General features: G+C 36.6%; 1 protein-coding gene across 1 annotated transcript in view; it reads right to left on the reverse strand.

Moving 5' to 3' along the window:
- Positions 1-27488, reverse strand: part of gabrg3 (gamma-aminobutyric acid type A receptor subunit gamma3) — a 136535-nt gene that overhangs the window by 86730 nt on the left and 22317 nt on the right. Inside the window, 1 exon segment of the mRNA XM_073851311.1 lies at positions 17375-17442. Coding sequence (XP_073707412.1) covers positions 17375-17442 — 68 coding nt within the window.

A 27488-nucleotide genomic window follows, 5' to 3' on the forward strand; every position in this document is an offset into this window, starting at 1 on the left:
GTCTCAATCTGAAGTAGTGAGTAAACCCATCCTCCATTAACTCAGCGCAACGCTTCAGTCCTAGCCCCTAGTTCTTCTCCATCTCCTCCTTACACACAGAATCTAGTGATTATCACAGCACGACTAGAACACTGTGGTGACAGTTTGGGGGTGACTCATTCTAAAAGCAAAACAATTATAGAAAAAATGACATAAAAAGGATGAGCAAAAACCGTGTGAATAGGGAGAGAAAAAATGAACTGCTTCTGAACCATGTATGAAGAGTTGGTGAATGCTTTCAAGTGGAAGGGGATTGCGCCTGGAGCAAAAACTGAGTAGGAACATTGGTGCTTAATAATGAATTTTTCAGCATTTATTTGTAATGGAATTTTTTAGTAACCATACAAAACTCTTAGCTAATGCTGGTGGTGGTTTGACCAAAAATCTGTATCACCTTTTTTTCAAGGATTCTGACAGCTTATCACAATGTTTTTTTTCCCTGACTGTGCCTTTATATTAATCAGAATGCTCGAAAAAACTACTGTAATTTAATTATGATCCAAACAAACATGCTTCATACAGCATGAACAGTTTTTAAGTAAATTTGATTGTATATTCTAATTTTGCAATTTCAAGCAAAAACAGAATGGTCTGACCTTGGCTTTGTGATATTATGCTACATAAAACATCTAAACGAAACAAAAAGCAGATGGGCTAAATGAGAACGAAAATTCACTCTTTGACAGCAGGTGGCGCTTATGGAACAGCAGCAATACAGTGCATTATACGGATGTAATGAAATGAAAACCCCATCCAAACTTTTCTGAAGACAGTCAGTTCCCATCAGACATACATTCATATAAACCCCTCACAACCAGTAACAGTTCAGTTTTTAGAATTTTCTTCTGCTACAGTATTTTCTCCTCATTGCGTTTGTGTTCAGCTTCTCTGGCTTCTGTTAATGACCGTTTACAGTTGATTTATTTGCCCAGTTAAATAATTAATTGTGTGCTATTGATAGTTCTAAAAGTTCTCCAACCATTAGTTTAAAGTGTATGCAGTTAACAGGAATCTCCTCTCAATAAATAATGCTGTGTTGCTTTGGCACTTTTGTAAAAAAAAAAAATCATACTGTTTGTGTAATTCAAACCAGTATATGCCCAGCACTAATCTTAACTGCCCATTTGATCACTTTAATGTGTTAACAGCTCACATACACGTACATAAGGCAACAGAGAGATACTCTTCGCACTGTATTCTCTGGTACTATGATGTCCATGGGCAAGAGAAATATTTGAGGAACCACTTCCTGCCTAAAAATTGTTGGCAATCCTGTATGTGATGAGAATAATAAGTTTCTGCACTGATCGTTCAGAATTAGCATTGCACTAATGTAGTCCTATGCTGATTATGGCAGTACCTGGAATGCTGATAATATGATGTTCTCTCTAAAGCTTTCATTAAGAAAATAAGCACTCATGAGACAGAATTGCATATTTACGGGGCTGCTTAACTCATTAACAGTTTATGTGGCTCTATTCAACCCATTTTAATGTGTTTTTATGTGTGCTATGGCTGTTGATGTGTACGATCAAAGTGACGCTGATGAGGAACTGGCTGTTGTTTTGAAAAACCTGAAATATTTATCATGCATTGACTAATTTCACTTAAGCTTGTAAATGTTTAATGGTTTTTTGCACACATCTAAACAAAGAGATAAGGGTAAAACACTGTTTTTGTGTGCTCAAATACAAATAGAACCTCAACACACTGTTCCAAGGAGATGTGCTTCACGTAACGTACCTAAGTAGGACATGTTCCTGGATCAGCGTTTCCTACTGGTCCTGGAACTACATTACTATCGATCAATTAGATTTTAAAAGCAGACAAGTGATTCCGAACCAGGCGCGATGAGATTAAGCAATGCGATAAAGGCTATATCTCCAATGTAAATCAGAGTTTTTGTCCTAAGCAGCCAAAACATGACCCGCCAGGGTAAAAGTATACTGGTAACATAAGGTCCTATTAGCTAGCGTTTGTTTATCTATTAAAGGATTAGTTCACTCCTAAATTAAAATGTCCTGATATTTTACTCATCCAAGATGTTCATGTCTTTCTTTCTTCAGTCAAAAAGAAATTAAGGTTTTTGAGGAAAACATTTCAGGATTTTTCTCTATACAGTGGACTTCAATGGAGATCAACAGGTTGAAGGTCTAAATTGCTGTTTTAATACAGCTTCAAATGGCTCTACACAATCCTAGTCATGGAATAAGGGCAACATATGCTCTTTGGAAATACGTGCCTCTCTATACATTTCTGCAAAACTGAAAACAAGTATGTATGTATGAACTACTGCATGTATGAACTACTGCAGTTTCCATTTGAAATGAACACTAGAGGCAGAAAAACTTGTGACAACTTTTATTCCTTTTCACACAAAGTATGATTTACACACAGAGTTTTGATTAATAAAGCCTAATTTTCATACAATTAGTCCTACTTGGAGAATATTATATTATGGCTTCAAAACAATTTTAACATACTGGGTGATTTGAAAACTGATAAAATGTTGTAGTCATATATAAAGCTTCATATGCATGACTTTTTGAATTCAGTAGGTTTGCTCAGTACCTCACGCGATATGGTGTTATGGCATTTGTGGTTTAAAAATATATAAAACAACTGATTGTTTCAGTAGAGACACTTAAAAATAAAGGTTCTTAATTGGCATTGATGGTTCCATGAAGAACCTTGAACATCTATGGAACCTTTCAAATGCAGAAATGATGCCATTGAAGAACCATTTTTTGGTTCCCCAAATAACCTTTCAGTGAACAGTTCTCTAAAAGAACCATTTTGAAGAACATTTTAAAAATCTAAAGAAACTTTTTTGACTATTAAGAACCTTTTCTGCATTTGAAATTTTACATGGCTGTTGAAGGTTCTTCATGGAACCATCAAAGCATGATTTGTTCCGGAATTGTTTGATCTGGTTCATTCACGAAGTAATTTTCCGGAATCTGTGCGTGCTTTACACATAACCCGTAAAGACATGTAATGCGACGCCTACGTTACTAACTAAACTGAAAGTGCCGAACGATAGTCAGTTTTCACATATTTTTTCATTGTGAAGAGTCGAACGATAACGTGCATCATCACTACAACACAGCCTTTATGGCATTGGTTCTGGCTTTTGTTCACACAGCGCTCGTTCCGGGACTGATCCCAGCAACGTTACTAGGTTCCCAACCCGGGATCCCGGAACTTTCGGGCAATTTTCCAGAATCAACGCACAATGTGAAAGAGGCTTTACTGAAGCAATAGTTACATAGCTTACTGCAATCATAGCTTACAAAAAACATTAATTACCATTCTGAAACATCCCGTTGAGTATCACAAGCCACAGCAGGCTACAGCATACATGACCGTAGTTACCTGTGATTGGCCTGGCCGTGTGTCACTCAGAAAACAACAGGCCAATCAGAAGAGAGGCTCATGAATATTAATTAGATGGGCCAAAATCAACCTGTTTTTGACAGAGCTCCAATAAGAGGAGCAGTAAAAATATGTTGAGATGGTTTTTGGCACTTATACCGCAAATATATATTCTTAAGGACATCAACAGCGAAAATAAACCTCCAAAAAGGTGTACAATATGGGACCTTTAAGAGTGTAGTGGTTATGTCTGAAACGGGTCCAATCACACATGGAACTAGACCAAACCTGCAGTAATGTCTGCAAACGTTTATAAATGTTGTTCATATCACCTCCTTACTTTTAAATACTGTACCTCAACGCAAGCAAGTAGGTGGCTGCACTAAAGAGAACCAACTGTATTGGAGTGTTTGTGTGGGAGAGACTGGCTTGCCAGCATGTTACTATTGATGGGTACCACGGTGAAGGATTTCCTTAGCTACACATGGTTGCCTAGGACACAGACTGACCTAGACGTTTAAAAATAGCCACCCTTGGTACCGCCACGTTGAAGTGGGCCTTTTCAAGCCTTGCCCAGTTAATGAGGTGAAAATCATTGTCTGTGTGATTTGCTCAGTCATAGCACCTTATACTCACACTGTTTACCTGAAAAAATGACAAAGTCAATGCAAAGTGGTCTATCTGAGAAAAAGAGACTATAACGTGCTGTCAAAGCTCCAGAACTTTCTGCCTTTTAAATGACTTTTGGCTCAAGTTAGCCATATCAGTGACTAAATCTTTGTTACCAAAGAAGGTCATAACAAAGATGTGCATAGGAGGACAATCGATTCAATGCAAAGTTAATTTCATCCCTTTTGGTACAAGCTTCAGCAGAAAGTGTATCACTGCATCTTCATTTTCTTTGCTACTGAGGTGTCATGTTATAAAGCCATTCACAGGAGACGTATTTTGTGACATCAAAAGCATTTTAGTGGAGAGAGAACAGCTATTTTTATTTGCCTGAACCTGGGATCAAGAGAATCTAGACAATGTTATATGCAGGGCCCTTGTGATTTCATAGCACGCATTACTGGCAATTCTCTTCAGATGTGCCAGAGACAGATTTCAGCCTCTTATCTAATGTCAAGAGAAAGCTTGTGGCTGAGCTCATACAGCTGGAGATGTGTATGCAGATAGGAAGAGTTTGTTCCATTGCAAAAAATGTCCCCTCCTACCACGCTGCTAGAGACTGGTGAGAATATTTTGAGGGTACTGGATGTCCATCGAAAAGGACTAGTTATGGAGTGTAATAGGATATATGTCAAAACAACTACATGACTAAAGAACTAAAGATATAGTTTATCCAAAAAATTAAATATTGATAAAAAATCTGTACAATAAAAAAAAATGATGAACCACAAAGACAAAGATGTTAAAGGACTAATTTGTTCAAATAAATAAATAAAAGAAATGAATACTTTTAGTCAGCAAAGATGTAAAGTCTATTTTGAATGCTGTTCTGTTAAACTTTATTTCAATCAAAGAATCTTGAAAAACTATCACAAGTTCCAAAAAATATTAAGCAGCACAACTCAACACTGATAATAACTGAGCATTAAATCAGCATATAAAAATAATTTCTGAAGGATCGTGTGACACTGAAGACTGGAGCAATGGCTAACAAAAAGCTTTGCAAGACAGAAATAAATTATATTTTAAAAGTATATATAAAAAAAGTTATTTTAAATTGTAATAACATTTCACAATATTACAGTTTTTCTGTATTTTTGATTTTTGATTTTAACTTCTTCAAAAAAAAACATTCAATTTTAAACAATGTATATAAAATAAAAATAAAGATCTACCAAGACAAAACATTTAAAATAAATAGTTTATACAGAAACGTAAATAGAATGTATGAATATAAACATAAATTAAGTAACTATAAAATATAAAATAAATATAAATAAATATAAATTAAGAACCACAAAGTTAAAGATTTTGAAGGAATAGTTCATCCAAATTTTATAATGTAAAAAATTAAATTAAATTAAATTAAATTACATTAAATTAAAAACCATAAACATTAAATTAAAATGTATAAATGGAAATTAAAAAATTAGGAACTACTGAACAAAAGATTTCAATTATTATAAATAATGAACCACCAAGACAAAGGATTTTATAGGAATAGTTAATCCAAAAATGTAAATAAAAATAAGATTTTAAATAAGAAATAAGAAACTAAATACAAATGTATAAATTAAAATAAAAAAAAATCAAGAACCATAAAGACAATGATTTCAAAAATTATATTAATTTTTAATAAAATTAATAGAATTACATAAATAAAAATAAACATTTATATATAAAAATAAACATTTAATAAACACTTAGTTCATTCAATATATATATATATATATATATATATTAGGGCCGGGACTCGATTAAAAAATTTAATCTAATTAATTAGAGGCTTTGTAATTAATTAATCGAAATTAATCGCATTTTAATCGCATGTAAATATTTGACCTGAGAACAGTGAGAATTAAGAATTTTACATGGATTTTTAGTATACCATTGAATAATGACTCAATACATAAGCTTAAGCAACAAAATATTACTTATTTTTGTTCAACCAAGTCCACCAGACCAGTACAATATTGCCATTAAATGTAGCAAGAGGCACGTTCTTTAACGAGTCTTTCATTCCGAGAACTCTGCTCTTGTGTTTGCTTAATTATGCATTTAAACGTTAATGACCAAACCTATCATTATAAAAGTTGCTGCACATGGAATATAATGCGGATAACATTTAAAAAATAGTTTTTATCAGGTTACACACTGATTATTTATCACTCAAACCCCTTTCTCTACCTGTCCGTTGGTCGCGTATATCCTCCATGTTTGTAGTTTTTTAACACTTTTTATGCGTGTTTGTAGTTCTAATCGAATCCTCGTTCACGGCGCAGTGTGTTGCGGGCAATATTGGCAGTTAAAAGTGTGCATTGATCGTTAAGTAGTAGACCATCCGGGAATCTTTGGAATACTTTTTAAACATACTACGATTTGGGACATACAATACTATTTAGGACGGACGTCTTTGGCTTGTCTGAACGCTAGTTTGTGCTCCAGTATAATCGGTCCGCCTAATCTCATCCAGTGAGAAACGTTCCGCGGTGCAAAATTTAGTGCGATTAAAATGCGTTAAAAAAATTTAACGCGTTATTTTTGTGTAATTAATTAATCTAAATTAACGCGTTAAAGTCCCGGCCCTAATATATATATATATATGATTTTAAATAAACAGTTATATAAATAAAACACTGAAAAAAATGTATTTATTTAAAATAAATTAAATAAAGCTCTACATTTACCTATATGTACCCAATATTGGTAACTCCCCACATTTTCTCCATTTGATATATCACTGTAAAGACAGCTATTGTACATGGGAAAGGCACGTCTCCCCTTGACAGACTACAATGACACCTGTCATTTGTCTTGAGCACCTTCCTGTCTGACTCTGTAAACCGTAGGCCACAGACAGGGGAGGCTGAAAGATGACGCTCAGTTTGATGCTATCAATCATACCTCGGCTTTCACACGGGATCATTGATTTTCGTTGCGGGGCTTGACATTAGCTCGACACATCAGGCAAGCTAATGTGGGGCCGTTTCGACATCAACTGCATCATGTTGTCATCGCTTTTAGCTGTGCGGCGAGTAACAGATCAACATGATAAGTAGAATGATCTCACATTTTAATGTAGATCTTAAAGCTCCATTAATTACAATTATACCATCAACTGTGGTTTAGGGACACAAGGAACAGGGATGATTAATGCTAATTTATCAGCCCTATTCAGCGTCTGGCTGCTAGCTGACTCATGTTCTATAGAGCCATTAAAATCAAATTATATGGCGCTTGAGACCCCTTTTCTGCAGTGAATACTATGAAGTTGGCTATTTTATCTTCACACAATTAGATTGATGAGCAAAGCTGATTTCTCATGTGGACAAAAATCAAGCGCCACTCAATGCAGCTTTGATAATCATGGTCAGTTATTAGGAGTATTCATATTTCTGAAGCACCATTACAGCATCCTATCACACCGTAAGCAAACCGCACTCTTATTTGCAGTGCAAATCTATTCAAGCTTCCTGTTCAACCCTGACGTTCACATAATCACGCTTTGCCTCTTGACAGAAGCCCTCTGAATAATTTGATCATCTCACACTGGCCATTTCTTACCCTTCCAATAAGCCTGAACACCCTCGGGCAGCCACTGGCCAAGGCCAAGCTTGAATCGCTCAGAGAATGGAGTGACCGTTGACTTCAAACTGACAAGCAGATGTTGGCTGACGGCTGCTTTCCTTATTCAGTACCTTCTTAGTAATCCTCCACTCCAGCCTCAGGGAGAAACTTTTCTTGTCTGAAATTTGCCTGTTTGTTTTGGCACATGTCCTTCACTATCCTGAGCTATGACGTGAAATACAGCAGAAAAAAAAATTGTTATAAATACACAATAACAAGGCTCATATAAATATCTTTAGTGAATCTAATTTGTTTTAATTTCATTTCAGTTCTGACCTGAATTGTCCGGCGAGTGGCGCTATAACTAATGCTCTGTGGCGTACTATCCACACTACACCTTAACCTACCCAAAAGTATGAACAAAAGCAAGTGTGATGTAAAAACTTAATTTGGCCTGTTTGACAGCTAGCTATTTTTTAACCATGTTTATACATTGTTAACAGGATAAATTAAACAGTTTTACAATAAACAGATTTATGATGATTTATGCTCATTAAAAAGATTACAAATCAGAATACAGTAACATTTTTACTGGCTATCAGTGGAAAAAAGGTTGCTTTTGTGGTCCAAATACACATTGCTTTTGTGTTTTAAATACACAATAATAAAAAAAAAAGACTGACCAGTTGATTTTTAGATACAGATACTACAGTAACTTACAGCAGGGGCAAACTGGGTCATGCTAACCAGCCAATTTTGAACCCTTGTGAATACCCTTTGCATGAACTCCCTGCTATTGATATTCTTTCCAAAAACGGTTTGTCTCAGATTGATGCACAAACATAGAATTGATCAATACTCAACTGTAGCAGCACATTTAAACCAAACCATAAAATATTTCTTCTCTAAGCATTAGTAAATCAAGCACATGGGCTGCAGTGCAAAATGTGCCATTCATTCTGAGCCCGGAGTGAATGACAAGTGACAGCCAAACTTCATCATGAAATGAGCTCTCTCCGGCCTTATCAGTGTAACCGAACCAAGTGAAAATTTGATTTAGATGTATATGCACCTCAGTTTATGTGTTATCAAAATACAGACTCAGCATGTAAACACCACTGACTGATACACACAGATTTGACAGGTCTTGATAAGTTTGAATTCAAAAGACAGAATCGCTGCCAGTTTTGTAATGGCAGTAGACTGATGAACTGCTGGGATTTCAATATGTCTCCCACAGGTAGGGTTTCACGGTATAGTGGTATACAAAAATATATCAGTACGAAGCCAACAGTTATTCATCACAGTTCTGCAGTTCAGATAGTGTGATGAAGCATGAAAGCAAAGTCACTGCTTACAGAGTAAGAATACATGAAAGCCTGTTTTTAGAATTAAAATTGATGCATTATTTTATATATATACATATTAGGGCTTGGTTTTGACACAAATTTCACGATTTAATTTGATTCTGATTCTGATTCACAAGCTTGTGATTCAATTGGATTTGATACCAATTGTTTTAAAGTCAAAAATTAACATTGACCTTGCAGAGTTTTACCCAAAAAAGGGCTCATACAAAATGCAGGTTACTTTTTATATAGTACTGACCTGTATAAGATATTTCACATTAAAGACATTTACATATAGTCCACAAAAGAAATTAATAGATGAATTTGCAAAAATGACCCCGTTCAAAAGTTTACAAACACTTGCTGTGTGTGATCCACAGCTGTGGATAGTGATAGTCCCTTGTTGGGCCTGAACAGTTAAACTGCCCGATGTTCTTCAGAAAAATTCTTCAGGTCCCACAAACTCTGTTTTTTTTTTTTTTTTAGCATTTTTGTGTATTTGAATCCTTTCCAACAATGACTGTATGATAAGATCCATCATTTCACACTGAGGACAACTGAGGGACTCATATGCAACTATTACAGAAGGTTCAAATGCTCACTGATGCTCTGATGCATTAAGAAAACTTTTTGAAAATATAACTTATTCTGTTTTCTGGGAAACATGTAAGTATCTTTTGTAGCTTCTGAAGGGCAGTACTAAAGGAAAAAAAAACGATATTTTGGCAAAATAATAAAAATGTACACATCTGCATTCTGTTCAAAAGTTTACAGCCCTGGTCTTACTGCATATTTTTTACTTCTGGAGCATCAGTGAGCATATGAACCTTCTTTAATAGTTACATATGAGTCCCTCAGTTGTCCTCAGTGTGAAAAGATGGATCTCAAAATCATACAGTCATTGTTGGGAGGGTTCAAATACATAAAAATGCTGAAAAAACAAAGATTTTGTGGGACCTGAAGGATTTTTCTGAAGAACAGCAGGCAGTTTAACTGTTCATGACAAACAAGGGAAATGAAAAACTATAAATAAAACAAAACTAAACTAAATGGATCATTCAGGTAAGACACAGTATTAAGAATCAAGTGTATGTAAACTTTTGAACAGGGTCATTGTAATAAACTCAACTATTATTTTCTCTTGTGGGCTATATGTAAATATCTTTAATGTAAAATATCTTATTTAAGTCAGTACTAAATAATAAGTAACATGCATTTTGTATGATCCCTTTTATTTTGGTAAAATAATTAACATTTTGCAGACTTTTGACTTCAACTGTATCAGGTACAGTAGGCTACATGGCAAATTTTCTCAAGGAACAAAAAAAATCTCTCGGCTAATGCTGTTAAATATACATTAGAGTCAGTTGGTACTACATTACTATAATAATGAAGATTTTAATTTACTGATTTGTATAAAAACACTTAAATTACACAAATTACAATTATTTATAGTAATAAAGTTACAATTGCATAATTATATTTTAACACCAATTGTTTTTTATTTTATTTTTGTTTTTATATAAACATGTAAATGAGGGCTGAAGAAAGGAATTCATATAGGTTTGAAACAACTTGAAGGATGAGCAAATGATGACAAAATGTTTATTTTTGGGTGAACTATCCCTTTAATGCGATCCAGTAAATGTTCCTGCTATCACATTCATTCAATCTGGTGTTATGCCAGGTACCACAGCTTAATGATCCCATACCATCTCTAAACTTAGATATCCAGCAGGTGAGCATAAACATAGGCTATCATAATCAATCAAAATCAACATGGTTTGGTAAAAAAAAAAAAAGAAAATTGCAATGAGCCATTGTTTCTCCCCAGGAAATGATTGCAATCTGTAGCAGGTGAGCAGGAAGGAAAAGCAAGCTGAGGATGAGATCAATACGCAGTTGAAAGAACCAAGGTTTGAGAGCAATCAGGTGTGGCCAGGCTCACAGTCAGCCAGAAAAAGCATGAAGCCGGAGGGCCGTGTTTAAACCTTTTCACCTTTTCTGAAGGGAGTTGTGAGCTGGACAAGGATCTGAGCAAAGAGCGACAGGACCTTTGCCTGTCTCTGCAGGGTATTAACTGCGTTTTGTGATGGTGATGATCTGCCGCACTGACTAATCCCCACATTCTTTCATATAATTGTTACCTATAATCCACAGGATTTTAAATGGCACATGGAGAATTAGGTGCAGCTAAAGCGACCTGCTGTGTTGGGGGAAATTGACCCTGTCTATCCTCAATTTTCTCCTAGGCCTTTAATTTATTGTGTAAATGTTGTGCTACTGGAATGGTGGTGTATGGGGAAGGTGGATGAAACACTGAAAGGACCTGATCTGTACCTGTACAAGCTCTTTCCACAGAAATCTAGTTTATTCGGTTTATCAGATAACCAAAACACAAATGAAGACCTCTTTTAAGACACCAATCAATGCCATATTATATCTGCTAGCCACCATAATTATTGAGCAGCCCAGCAGGAATTCTGCTGCCACAAACAACAAGCGATAAGGAGAGAGAGTTTGTCCCTGTTCGACAATGGTTTTGGCACATCCTGTGCATAACAATGATTAAGCTCTATTTTTCTAATCCACCATCACAGCGTGAACTTGAATAATAATGGCTTGATTTAATTGCAGGTAAATTAGAGATGGTATTTCCTGCCCATTACAAGTAAAGCTGGTTTGGTAGTTAGCTGATAATGGTTTTGAATTTATTAATGTACACAAATGATGTATGCCATTATAGATAATTACAGGGATAAGTAAAACGGAGTACACAAAATCAATTACAAGTTGAAGAGTGTGCTGCATCACAATATAGTACAATTATAACAATCACAATTCAAATAATGATTATATATGCCATTATAATTATTCATATGTACTGAACAAATAAAGTGCCTTTATTAATAATTAACTGAATTAGAAAGAGACTTAAAAAGTTTTAAAAAGTCCAAATTTCAAATGAGGACCACATGGCATAGATAAAATATCTAATAGTGTATTTTTAATACTCTTTTTAATACATAATACAACTAAATTATAGTTATGTGTTGATGAATATTTAAATTATAATTAAAATCATTTACATATTCATTCATTTAATTATTAATAAATCATAACATTTTACAATAAGGTTCATTTTTACTATCAACTACCAATACAAATATTTTTTACATAATTTATTAACTTATTAACCTGTTAATGAATGAAAATTAGCCCATGATTTACTTACCCTCAAGGCATGCTAGGTGTATATGACTGACTTCTTTCAGACAAATCCAATCGGAGTTAAAAAATTATCCTGGCTCTTCCAAGCTTTATAATGGCAGTGGGCGGGTGTTTCTTCCAAAAGAAGTCTAAAAGAAGTCAAATAAATATCCATCCGTAATAAAAACTGCTCCACATGGCTTCGGGGGGTGAATAAAGGCCTCCTGTAGCGAATTTGATGAGTTTTTGTAAGTAAAAAAATACATATTCAAAACATAGTAGGCCTAATCTCTCTAGCTTGCGCTAACTGTCGTCCATGGAAGCTATTCCGGGCAGATGACGTAGGACATATTTGCTGCGCATGCGCCGGTGGGAAGTGAGGATAGAGCAAAACAAAACAACGTCATGAATTAGAAGTACAAAAAGAGGATTTGTTAAGAAAAATGTCAGAAGATTTTGACATAAGCCAAAAGGAGACTTCTTTTTCTTTGCTAAAGTTCAGAAACTTTGCTTCCTTTGCTCTTGTAAACAAACATTGTTTTTTGTGAGATCAGAGGCGTATGCGCTGCGCTACGTCCTATGTCTGATTCGCTACAGAAGGCCTTTATTCACCCCCGGAGCCATGTGGAGCACTTTTTATTATAGATGGATGCACTTTATTGGACTTCTTTTGGACTGTTGAACAGAAACACCCGCCCACTGCCATTATAAAGCTTGGAAGAGCCAGGATAATTTTTAATTTAACTCCAAATGGATTAGTCTGAAAGAAGAAAGTCATATGCAGTACACCTAGGATGCCTTGAGGATGAGTAAATCATGGGCTAATTTTAATTTTCTGGCTAAACTAACCCTTTAATGCTAGTACATAAAAATGTTCATGTTCATTTTAGTGCACAGTCCATTAACTAATGTTAACATCTAACTTAAATCTTAAAAAATGTACATGGTAAAAAAATGAGTTTAATTTTTAAACTACAGGTATAAAGGTTCATGGGTTTTTTTCCCCCCCGTTCATAGGTCAGAATGCCAGCTCCTCCATCAGGAGCACACGCATATGTTGTGGTACTCTCATTAACGCGTGTCGAAGACTGACACAGAAGAAAATAATTTGTTAAATAAAGTTGTTATTCTTTGCACACAAAAGTATTCTCGTAGCTTCATAAAATGAAGGTCACATGGACTATTTTATCAATGTCTTTGCTACTTTTCTGTGCCTTGAACATGGTAGTTGTACTGCTGTCTATGGAGGGTCAAAAAAGATCAGGGATTCCATAAAAATATCTTAATCTGTGTTCTGAAGATGAATGAAGGTTTTATTGATTTGGAACGACATAAGAGTGAGTAATTAACGACAGAATTTTTTATTTTTGGGTTTACCCAAAAATGAAAATTTGATGTTTATCTGCTTACCCCCAGGGCATCCAAGATGTAGGTGACTTTGTTTCTTCAGTAGAACACAAACAAAGATTTGATCGCGCCAGAGTGCGTACACAGGCAACGTGCCGGATGATGAGCTCGTGCTCAGGACAGTTGGACGTGGCTGTGTATCAAAGGTAAAAAATAATATAAAATACTGTTCAGTTTCTCATAAAAAACGATCGTTTCGTGTCTTAGGACATCAATGTATCGTCACAAGCCGCAGGGTGTAGTTTGGATTTGTCTGTGCATGTTTTTCTTTTACTTTTAAAGGTTTGGTGCCCATCCACTGCCAATAAATGGCAGACAGACTGCACCAGTTTGAGTTAAAAATCTTCATTTGTGTTCTGCCAAAGTCACCTATATCTTGAATGCCCTGGGGGTAAGCAGATAAACATAAAATTTTAATTGGGTGAACTATCCTTTAAAGGTACAAAATAGATTTTAACAGCAGTGTGGATTGTTTTACTGGTTTAAATTACAATTTTCATGTTTGTAAATGACAGTTTTATACTGTAAAATGTACAGGCTGTTCTGTAAATATGTTCACATTTTTATTGTATTTTGTACAGAATCATTCCAGCAACCACACCTGCCAGGATTTTTTTTTTTACAGTGTATTAGTAAATGCTGAGATTAACATCAACAAAGATTAATAAATGCTGTAGAAGAACTGGTTCATAGTTACAGTAGATGATAGTTAGATGTAGTTAGAACATAGTTAACTAATGATAACAAATAAAACCTTATTGTAAAGTGTTACCAGGATTATTCCTTAACTACCAATACAACCTGTTGGCAGAGGCTCCTGCTTGGTCTTTAATTCATTGTTTTATGTGACTGCCTACAATTTTTTGTCACTCTTAAAATATAATTATTTCCCCCCCAAATTTTAAACACCGCTGTGGAAAGGTTACAATGGTTGCTATGTCCCCGTACGTCAGAGGCGACCCATGCGGCACGATGACGCTCTACAAGTGCAATTAGCGATTCAATTTCATAGCCAAAAACCCTCCCACAGGAATCACTGCTGTGGCTTCTGCGTAGGTGTTTATTCATTTTCTAAAGTTTCCACACTATGTCATACAGCAGTGGCCAAACAAAGAAAGCACAAACAGCAGGACCATGACAGGAGAACGGACGCCTTGAGGAGGAAGTTATTGAGTCCTGAAACATTTTAAGATCTTCACTACAACTATAATATGACAAATAGGCAACAATATATACTATTTTGAACAATATACTTGAATGTTTCTGTTTTTGTTGTGTAAAAAGGTTTTTATTTACCAAGGTGGATGGTATAAAGGCCAGCTGCAGAAAATAAAAATGCTATTTGCTTTGTTGGCTGAGCTGCTCCTATCAAAGATGTGCAAATAACCTGCCTGACAATGTTATTGTATGTGCAGCATTTCAAGAAAATGAAATTGTCATGAACAATAAATGAGATATTGGGAGATAGAGAGACATTATGTCATAGAGCATGAGATAGATTAACGTAAGCATATTTAAATGTTTCTTGCACTTCCTTTGCATTCTGACAACTCATAAAGCCCACGCAATAAACCGAAATGAAAAGATAGTAAGATTACAATAAGTTAGATATTTCATGTTAATTGACTTCCATTGGTGCTATTGCGAATGCCAAATTCCTCTGAGAAATGAAACATTTTTTTAAGCTGAATATGCAAATAAATTATGTGAATATGCATGACTGGGTTTGTTGCGGAGGTCACAACCTCTGTTCCATTCAGATGCCAGTCTAAAAAGAATGCCAACATTCTAAACGTAATGTTTAGACCTTTTTAACCCTCTTAAATATTATTGTTTGCTGTGAATTGTAAGAAACATCTCCCTTAAGGCTTCAAAAAACACCGTTAGGTGACATATCAATCGATAGCTGCTGTTTCTTCAGGTGGTTGTTTGGCCGCTCCTCATTATCCAACAATTCTCTCTCGTTCTCAGAGCCCTGGGCCGTAATAATAATTGGAAGTGAATACACACACAGATTTTCAAGGATGAATCTGATGTATTGGGAACCAAAGACAGAATTCCGGAGGAATTTAACATCCATTTGAAGTGATCTGTAGCCGTCGTCCACATTTACATACGATTTCTATTGAAGCGCACATAAATATGGAACAAGCTGCTGCTTTATTTAATTTTTTATTACTACAGTAGATAAAGGCGATGAATTTTTATGATGAACTATTATATCAAGTGCCAACTACTGTGCAAAAAACATAAATATTCTTTTCCTCTGCCACTTCCTGTCTCATTTTAAGTCTGAGTCTTTATATTTTCTCCCTGTCTCTCTTTTTTTCTTCCTCCGTCCTTCCCCTGAAGCTTGTCTGTGCCTCAGGGGAGATGAAGCTTAAGCACTGGACTCACATCTCAGAGGGATAGCTAGTGGCCCTGCTTTCAACTCAAACCTACAGCCATATGTCACCTATGGGACTAAACTATAACTGCTGAATGAGAAGAGAGAGTGACTGAGAAGGAAAGGAATAAAACTTCACCCCAACATTCTCTCATTGTTTATGCAGTTATATGCAGTTTTGGTATCAAAAATTCAGTTTGTGTTCCACAGAAAAATAAAACAAAATACAGGTTACAGGAAAACATGTTCAGAATGACATGAGGGTGAGTAAATCATCATTTATAATTTTGTGGTGTGAATAGTGGTGTGCAATATATATTGTGTGTGATAAAATTGTAATTGTTTTAACAATGTGCGATTTGACATTATTGAGAATATTGTGAAAAACAAACAAAACATTCGTACAGAGCAAGTCTAGAAAGTAGGCATATAAAGTGCATTCTTTCACTGCATGATTCAGTCTATTAAAATGCATTTTGAATGATCACATAATTCAAGATATGGGAGCAGAAAATGTATATATTTAAATAATTTCACATTCAATATCACACAAAGAATGCTGTTGTTTCCATTAAAAATCAGCATGACTACAAATGTGATATTGATTTTATACAACAGTTAAATAAACAGGAAGTTAATATTAAAAGACTTATGTTTTAGACAGCATATTTTCTGTTTTTGCTCAATTTCGTCAACAAAAATCATTCCAAACACAGCCACAGTACTGTTTTTCGTGTCTGAGCAACATGACAGTGTTTCGTTCCTGAATAAATCAACCGTTTAAATGATTCGGTTCAATCGCAATGACTCACTTATTAACAGCGACTTGCTGACACCTACTGGCGGTTTTAATTTCACATTCAAAGTAGCTTTTCACTTTTAAAATAATTTCAAATACAGCTGCATTAACATATGTAAATACATCTAAATGCCACTTCATATGCAACTTCTGCAAAGATGAATTTTGTTGATGCTGATTTCATTTGTCTGGTAACCGCCTAAATGCATTATTATAACTGACTGAATAAATGTAAGAATTTGACTCAAAAAATGACACTTTTAGAAAAAAATGGCTTTATAAATGCCCTTAAGAGGTAAAAATAAATTTAAACTTATTGGAAAATAATAATTTCTATCACTGCTGTGAACTGACCACACAGAATATGAAGAATATCAAAAACTTTAGGAGTCAGCACAGTAGTTTTCAAACACAATAACACACACAGTAAAATATCGTCTAATTATCGTTATCAATAAAATCCCAGAAAATATTGAGATATCAACCCTAGGTGTGAACTATTCCTTTAAAATCATCAAAACAACATTCATAATGACCAAATCACCACAGCTTTGTAGACATGCATTCACTCACCATATTTATTGATGACACAGGTCCAATACTATTTACGAAGATATCAACATCAATGACTGTCGGTTTAACTGCAGAGAGAGATAGACAGAGAAAGATTTTAGAAATTGCTTCACAATATAGTTACTGAATTGTTACACTTCCCATCTGTTTATGCATCCTCTGTGAAAGCAACTTTATGTTTGTCAATGTTTAATGAGTTTAATGAACGAACTGTTCGTATATCAAGAGGTCATAAACTTTTGATGTCATTACATTGCATAATCTTCTCACCCTGAATTCAACTGAAATCTCTCTTAAAGGATTTCCTCTTTGAGCAGTTGATTACAATAATCTACCGTTTTAAACATTGGTTTGATTGACATTAAGCGTGGCTGAAAAGCGCTCGTCACTTCTGAGAGACGAAGTGGAAAGTTGGAGGGGGGCACAAAGGAAAGGAACTGTGAGAATTTCAATATGAGTGAAAGCCTGGTCTGACAACCCTCCATTAGGAAAGCATTTTCTGTAGCCGAAGAGATGAAGGAGGAGTTTATTCTTCACAAACCCAACAAAATGACAAAAAGACAGCGAGTCAAGTACGATCAACTTCATATCATTTTGATAGCAGCATATAGTGTCAACCATTTAATAATAATTTAACATTTTAATTGATAAATAATTTTCACAGCCTTGAAACGTTCTTACTGAGAGGCACCAGCTACCTTAAAAATAATAATAATAAAAAAAACAAATGACTTAGGCAGCATCACAAGGTTTCTTTAATTTCATATAAAAACAGATGATTTATAAAGTATATTTTCTCATGATCTTTGAAGACTGTAACAACCACATTTTCCCTATTTCCCTCAGTCTTGATGCCTTAGTCAACCTCTGACCACTTCTGTCAGTCCAACAGCGCTTGAGTGGGCACAACCCCCTCAGGTGTGCTTACTCTTAAATATGAGCATGACATTTTCAATCTCCCCTCTCATTTCCTAAATGCCTTCTTCACTGGCTGTGCATCAAAATAAAGATTCCCATCTGTGCAAGAATTAACAGTGTCAGTTGCCTTGATAACTTGCATGTTGCCTAGAAGTCATAGGACCCTGACTTACAAAGATGCTAAATTAAAATTAAGTAAACAAATAAATAAATAATAAAATATAACAAAAACCATAAAATTAAAAAAAGAAGTTAAGGTTTTTGAAGAAAACATTCCATGATTTTTTACCATATAGTGGACTTCAATTGGTTGAAGGTCCAAACTTCAATTTTAATGCAGCTTTAAAGGACACTTCATGATCAAACAAAAAATGTATATACTTTTTAACTGCAAATGCTCGTCTTGCACTAGCTCTGTGTCCATGACTTCACATATTATTTGAAAAGGTGGTTCTTCATCTGTGTACTTCGGTTCTAAAAGGTAGGGTGGGGTGAAAAACTTAATCTCATTTTCTCCTCCAATTCTAAAATGTTCCTACAACGTTGTTTTACCTTTTTTTTTACAAAGGCCGTTTGACTTTCTTTGCACGTTCACTTTGTACACTGGGTCGGTATTTCGCCTACATCACATGTGACTTTTCAACGTGACTGCGTAATGCGCGAAGTCGAGTCTGAAGCTGCATTAGCAGCTTTTCCACTGTTGGGCCAGTGTGAACCAGTGCTTTAAACCAGCGCCGGGCAGGGCTAATAGCCTCAGACCTATAGCACCAAGCCCAAAATCACACTGCGTTTCCACCGTCGGACCAGAAGCTCTGCAGCACTTCACTAAAACCTTCTTTTACATGCCTCTCTGGAACAAAGTCATGCAACCCCATCAGAAATAAACTAATCAGAAATAAATTACTGGAACTAGCAAGTTTACAAAACGAACATGATAAAAGCGGCCATTTGTTTGCATTTTTCGTTTACTTAAAGACTTAAATTCAAAAAGCATTGTCGTTTCAGCAGTTTTACAATAATAGGTAATCACTTATTATTGTCAAACTGGTGAAGCATTGATCATAATGAATTATTTGTCAGGACTGAAAATTAGTCACACAGAAAAAGTGATATTTACTGTTTTTTCACACAAGAAAGAGGACACACTTATTTAGTCAAGTCTGTTTTTGTTTATTTGTAGTCACAGTAACCTATACATCACATTTAGAAAGAGTGATAATTTCTATAATTTTTCAATCAAAATACGACCGAGAGCTTCTGAACAAAAACTAATACTATGATAGGCTATATTTTATAATATAGGCTCTGTGGAGCTAAATATGAACATTAGACAGTCGGGTACAAAGAGACGAAACTTACTGAAAAAATACGTAACTAAATAAATACACAATTGTGATACCCTATAAGATTTGTCTGATTTCTTCAAGCGGTTGGATTTACTATGGTAATGTTTACTATGGTAATGGCTAGCGTGCATAGTCTTTTGCATCGCTTATAAATATTTCTGCCTTGTATGCTGATCATAATCCACAATCTCAAACATAAGTTATTTCAAACACTTGCTGCTGTCTAAAGTGAGTTTTAAGCTAAAATTATTTTAATAATCGTTAATGCTGGTGTTAAAGCGATATGAAATGATACAAAGTGCTGACACTCTCCAGACACAGAGAAACTCCACCTTTGTTCATAACCACTCCTCGAGCCCGAGCTGGCCCACTTTGGCCCAAGGTTTTCGGCAGGCCAAAAAACCCTGGCCGTTGACCCCGAGGAAGCCCCGACGAGGCACGATCAAGCCCCAGAAGTGACAGTGGAAATGCGACTGGCCCGGGCACACACTAGCACGCCAGCTTTTGGCCCGACAGTGGAAATGCGGCTACTGAAACTGCAATTTGGACCTTCAAACCGCTGATCCCCATTGAAGTCCACTATATGGAGAAAAAATCCTGGAATGTTTTCCTCAAAACCGTTAATTTCTTTTTGACTGAAGAAAGATAGACATGAACATCTTAAATGATATGTGGTGAGTAAATTGTCAGGAAAATTTTATTCTGGAATTGAACTAATCCTTTAATTATATAAACATATAATAGTATTTTAGTATGAATTAGAATTACACTTAAAAATCACTAATATATTTAAAAATGTAAACACAAAAAAGACATGTTTAGCAGAAGGTCCAAGCTGTGCACTTCCATGAAAGTAGAAGGGGAGAAGAGGCTGGGGGGAAAAGAAATCCAAAATTAAAGCAGTCCAAGTGACTTGAAGCTTGAAAATTCGTCGGAAATTTTGTCTTGAAAATCTTGCTTGAAACATTCATCTCCAGTCACAATTCATTCATGGAGTCACTTTCATTATAAAAAGAAGCTTAGACATTCTGAAAATATCCATTAATGGTTTTGAAAGACATTTGAGTTGGACTATTTGTTTAATCTGTTTTCTTCATTTTGCTTTGACTGGACTTTGATTTTTTTGATTTGAAACCAAAACCATGTTCCTGGCTAAGTACATCTGCTGCTAGAACATGAAGCATTTATTAGCCTTTAAGTCATAAGTAATACTTTGTACCTGTTTTAAACTTTTACCGGATATGTTTGATTAATTATAAATAACTATAACGCACTGCTGTCAACTTTGAACGTGATATGGGAAATAACAGCTAAGTACCATGAATATTTGATTACTCACGTAAGTCACAGTTCATCATCCAATGTCCTATTTCACAGCTGGAAAATTACATTTACAGTTTGTAATTGCTTTCAATTTACAGCAATGATACAAATTAGACAGATATTGTTGCTGTGCTATGATAATGTGCAATAAAGTTAACGAGCTTAGTGTTTGGAACTGGACACAGAATGTTTGGTTGTGCTTCCATATAGGATTTATAGATCTCTCCCTGCTGTCTGCCAATGTCATTACGGCTGAGCTGCACCATCCACGTTTGCACTCTTTCTCTCTCACAACTTCCTTTGCAAAGTCAGGGAGGAAGCATGGTTAATGTTATTCTGTGTAAACTCGTGTTTGGTAATCGTGGTCCGGTGTCCACTGGCAGCTGTGGGGTGCTGTCAGGTGAGGGGGTCAGCGGCCTGTCTCCGACAGAGGATGTCTGCTTATTAGAGTTGGGATGAGGACAAGCACCTGCCTCAAATGTCACACTAACTCATTAATTGCTTCACACACAGATGTGGCCACCTAGCCAAGAGAAGAGAAGACAAAAGTAGAGGAAAAATAAAGGAACCATAAGTAAAAATAAAGATATGAGTGACTATTTGGAGGGATGCATAAAACTTGCAGGCGGAAAAGCTAGAAGGAAACCAGAGTGGAGAACAGATGTTCAATCTGACCCACAACAATCTAGATCCAGTGCCTATTTTAGTGAGTCTGCCGCAAACATCTTTGAAAAAAATGTATGCTTTGAACTGTACAAATGTTTCATAAAGAATTAGGCCTTATTCCTCGGCTGAGCCCTTTGACCTTGGACCTTCAACCAGTTGATTTCCACTGAAGTTCACTATATGGAGAAAAATCTTGGAATGTTTTCCTCAAAAACCTTAATTTTTGTTTGACTGAAAAAAGAAAAACATCTTGGATGACATGGGGTGAGGAAACTTTAATTCTGGAGTGAATTAATTCTTAAAATTCTTAGTTACCAAATTCACTGATTTATATTCACTAAAGAGAGAATGCTTCTTGCTAGTAAAATAATCTTGCAATGGACTCGCCAATGCTTTAGTAAATCTGTTAGATCATCCACACTGCAAGAAAAATCACCATTATCAACTAAGCTGTCTACACTGCAAACTCACGAAGACTTCATAAACAACTTCATCATTTACAAAAAAGAATTGACGACAAGGAAATCTTGGGGAGAGGCTGTGTAAAAAAGATGTATAACTTATGAAAAAAGAGGTATAACTTATGAAAGAATGATTGAAAAGATAAGTGTACTGTAAGATAAAAATAAACTTGCAGTAAAAAAAACAACAGTTTGGCAGTTGGGTGCATCGATTTGAAATGAATAAATCAGAAACAAAAAGGTATCTTGCACCTAGTCAAAAAATTGAGTTCAAATCTATTCTAAGAAACATGAGGCTTCGAGCCCAAGATTAAAGATCAGATCAATTTTGTTGAAGAGCTGCATAAAATATACATGTGATAAAGTAAAATGTGTTTATGGTGCACAGAGAAGGGAAAAGCAAATATCTCATTGCCTTAAAAGTATCTTCTGTGCTTCAAGACAAAGTCAATACAAGTAGTGAAACATTTATATGTATTGGAAGACAAAGCTAATTACAACCAATGAGTAAACAAACACACTAGAACATAATCAATAGCAGGTAAAGAGAACTAACCATTGAACCAATGAAGATTTTATATACAAGCAACACACTGACTGAGAATAAAGGAAAAAAATGAACAGTACATTATGCTTTTTGAGGAAAGCAAACTTTAAATGCAACTTCCAATAAATAAATCAATAGGAAATTCATGATCCTCCAGAAATTATTCTAATACGCTGATGTCCCAATATTAGGAAAGAGTGGATGAACTTTATTTTGAATATATATTCAAAATAAAGTTCATCCACTCTTTCCTAATATTGGGACATCAGCGTACCACGTCAGTAAGATATGAAAGCCTGTATCCGCCACTGAAGAATTATGAGATATAAACTTGCAATTGAGTTATAAAGTCAGATTTGCGAGTTAAAAAACACACACAATTGAATTTGAAGTTTGTATCTCGTAATTTTGACTTTTTTTATTGTGAGATATAAACTCGCAATTGTGAGTTATAAAGTCCAATTTTGAGGGGGGAAAAGACTGATATGTTGTCAGTGTCATATGTAGCCTTGTTTGTGTTCTCCTTTGTGTCTGCACTATTCTGATTTGGTTTCTCCCTTTGTCTTCCCCCGTCTGTTTGTAACCATTTGATTTAGTCCTGTCATTAGTCTTCGTTAGTGTTATCTGTATCACCTGTGTTTCTTGATTAGTTTACCTTTATAAGCCTGTCTTTGAGTTCAGTCCTTTGTCCGGTCATTAATGTTGTCATAGTCTCTGTGTGTGGACTTTCCCGTGTTTGTTCCTGAAGAGTGACATTAAAGATATTTATCATTGGATTTACGTCTCCCGTCTCATCAACCAGCACTACACCGTGACAGAATGACCGGACCCAAAGTAAGTGCTGAGGAACGGCTGTGGGGTTTGCGGCAGGGTGGTCGGGAGTTGGTGAGGTATGTGGCTGAATTTACTGAGCTGTACCATCTGTTGAGCTGGCCCGACGCGTCAATCAGCGTTGTATTTCTGTTGGGGCTGGACAAGGATGTAATCCGTAGCGATCTGTCCGTTCACGATCTTTCATTTGTAGATTTTGTCAACGTCATTTTTTATTTGAACGGCTCTAACTTTGAGCTTTCAGAAATAGATCCTTGTCCAGTCTCCTCAGATGCACGTCGCGTCGCGCCAGCTCATCCAAAGCCGGTGTTCGCCACATGCCTCATCAACGGCTCAGACCACCTGCCGCACCCCGAGCGCCCTGTCACTCTCCAAAGCTCCGTGGCCTTCCTCAGCACTGTTCCGCTGGCCGCCGCCACGCCAGCACCTAAACTCAAAAAGGCTGCAACACCCAAATCCGCACGCAAGAGGGAGACAAAGCCCAAGTCTGCACGTGAGATGGACTCAGTTCCTGATTTCCCGGTCAAGATGGCCACAGTTCTTGATTTCCCGGCCGAGATGGCCGCTGTTCCTGATTTCCCGGCCAAGATGGCCACAGTTCCTGATTTCCCGGCCAAGATGGCCACAGTTCCTGATTTCCCGGTCAAGACGGCCACAGTTCCTGAATTCCCGGTCGAGATGGCCGCTGTTCCTGATTTCCCGGCCGAGACGGCCGCGGTTCCTGAGTTCCAGGCCAAGATGGCCACAGTTCCTGAGTTCCCGGCCAAGAGGGCCAAAGTTCCTTATTTCCCGGCCAAGAGGGCCAAAGTTCCTGATTTCCTGCTCGAAGAGACCATAGTTCCTGATTTCCTGGCCGAGATGGCCACAACTCCTGATTTCCCGGTCGAGATGACCGCATTACCTGATTTCCCGGCCAAGAGGGCCGAAGTTCCTGATTTCCTGTTCGAAGAGACCATAGTTCCTGATTTCCTGGCCGAGATGGCCACAACTCCTGATTTCCCGGCCGAGATGGCCGAAATTCCTGATTTCCCAGCCGAGATGGCCGTAATTCCTGATTTCCCGGCCGAGATGGCAGAAATTCCTGATTTCCCGGTCAAGAGAGCCGACGTTCCTGATTTCCCGGCCCAACTGGCCTTCATTTCTGGTTGCAGGCTAAAGGTTGCAGCCTTTAGCCTCCTTGTTAGTGCGTCCGCCTCCCATGCCCGAGACCCACTCGGAGCGGGTGCGGTAGGACCCGGGTGTGAGGGGTTACATTGGTGGCCAGCTAGTAGGTGCTGTGCAGGTAAACCTCACTCCCCGATCTCAAGAGACGCACTAGCGACTGACACCAGAGGTTGCTGCCTTTAGCCTCCTTGTTAGTGCATCCGCCTCCCGTGCCGGAGACCCGGGTTCGAGACCTGCTCGGAGCGGGTGCGGTAGGACCCGGGTGTGAGGGGTTACACAAGATGTGAGCTCTCAATAGTAAGATAAAAAGTCACTTTTTTTTATTCAGTAACAGAAACGGGCTTCCATAGTAAGAACTTCTTTGTTCTTCTTTTGGTTTTTTGTTCACTTCATTTTACTGCGGATTGTTAACAAAAAACAAAGCACAATTCGACGCAGGATTTTAGACTGAAACTAAAAGACGATCCTGTCCCGACTATATTGGATCCAACAGTAATGTCACACCGCACAAGCGTGAGTAACTGTTTTTATTATGTGGTCACTATTGCTTCATCTGTTATTACAGATTGTTTGATATGTGCTGAGTCTTTATGTGTTTTTAAACTAAATCACACCAGCATCCTTCTATGAAGGATGTAGGCTGTCAAACATACAGGGTTAGCCAATCAAAGCCGCAGCATTTATTTATTTTGAAATAAAAAAAAATATTACTGACCCCATATTGTAATACATATTAACTAAGTCATTAGATTAATGACACTCTTAATCCTTAAGTTATCTTGCCTAGGGTACTGCTTCTTGGGCTTTTGAAGAAAGTGTAAGTGTATGATATTCCTGGAAAAGCATAAGAAGTTTTTGCATGGAAAATGGAAGAAAAGAATAGACAAAAAAGGAGACATTAGCTGATGCTGAATTCTTCTCTGAACCCTGTGACACTCTAGTGCTCTACCTCTCATTCATTTGTATTCCTGTAGGAGCACTTTGGGCCTCCCTGCATCCTCCGTCATGCCTCCACATTATCGAACCACGTCATGAACAATTCATCGGTGGGATTTCATGCTCAGCTTCCACCCAACATTTAAAGAGCAATCTTTTAAATTTATTAGCGCTCCCTCGCTACAACCAGCCATTCACGCTCGTGTGGTAAATTGCACAAACATCATTATGCAATCCAGTTCAACACAGGCCTTATGTCTTGGCCAATTAAATCAGAGCTGAAAGTTTTGTAGTCTAACAACAGGACTTTGTCACATGCAGACGAAGGGGTTTATCATGCATTTATATCCCATTGTGCCGCTGAGGGATATCCCTTCCCTTCAACATCACTGTAATAAAGTGCATGTGCTTTGAAGTGCGATTTGACAAATAGTCCTTTGAGACACTAATGGCTTGAGTCCTATTGTTACCGAGCTAACATGTATTGACGGTGGCATATAGCAGAAAGCACGCTCCTATAATTTTACAATCCTCCAATGTTATCCAAGGGATGCTGGCTCTAAAGTGGGTGTTTGGTTGCTAAGAAGAGGATGTTAATTGAGCTGGGCATGTTGATAGTTTAAACGAGAACAAACTCATAATAGCTGAGAAATTCATGGACACGTTGGAAGCGAAGGAAGTGATCAAAGTGTATCCTGTTTGTCAAGTGACCATGTCGTGGCTGAACACAAGGGCAATTTTTATCTTACGTTTTCTGTCAGCGCAGCCATCATCATAGAAGAGAAACAAATTAGCAGCAATCAACCCTGCATGGCCACATTTAGCCCCTGCACCATTATGTTTCCTCCCAGAGCTGTGTGTGTCCGTCGATGAGAACATTAATATGCAAGCTCTCTGCCCAGAATCACCATAGACACACTAATTAAATCACCCGCAACAGACCGAGAGCAGGAACATTAATGATGACATCCACCACCCCATAAACAGCCATTAAAACTCTCTAAACACAGAATCCCTGACCTTGTTAATGATGCAACCATTTAGAGGTAAATAACATTTGATGAAAAGTCTGTGGCAAAAACTACTGAGCTTACTTTGTGTCCACTATCTATATGTGCAGCTGTCTGCGTGAATATAAAAGGAAGTTCATAAGAAACTAATCTGACAATGAGGTATGTAATACCTAGAGAAATGTATCTGTTACCTTTCTCAACAAATTCAATGGCTTTTGCTTGGCTAGCACATGTGACTTGCTCATTAGAGCCTGATTATTTTGAACCAAACAGTTGGGAGATAAATGGCATGTGATTACTCACAGGTAAATAATGTCATGACTAGTGTTCATTTCGTTAACGAAAAATGTTTGATGACAAGCTTTTTCCCCCATCACTAAAACATGATGATAATGATGATGACAACAAGGTCAATAAATGATAACTGTGACTATATCAACATGCAATAGCTTTGACAGTAAAACACAAGACTAAAATATATTTTAAAAATAAAAACTTGTACATGCCTCTACTATGCGAGCTTTCATGTGTTCGGTTGCCAGATATCAAGAGTTTAAATCCTCAAATCAGAGCTTCTCTATTAAAACAGAGACATTTTCTTCCCAGTGTTTTGCTTAACTTTTGCAATCTGGCAACTATGTGCACACGCTCACTCTTGACGATGATCTGAAAGCACAGACAAACAAGTAAGCTGGAGTTTAGCAATCTCCATGTGAGACATTCATCTTAAATTAAAGTGTCATTCATCCTGTCTGTGTCTATCATGAGATCTCGACTATATTGTTGTGATTGTGGTTATTGAATAAAAGCATTACTCAACTGCTGTTGTTTTATTAGAGAAACATCATTGCAATTTTTTATTGGAATTACTATTAGGAATTTCACTGTTATGATATTTTTGTTTGTTTT

The sequence above is a fragment of the Garra rufa genome, chromosome 12 (assembly GCF_049309525.1).
Source record: "Garra rufa chromosome 12, GarRuf1.0, whole genome shotgun sequence".
NCBI lineage: Eukaryota > Metazoa > Chordata > Actinopteri > Cypriniformes > Cyprinidae > Garra > Garra rufa.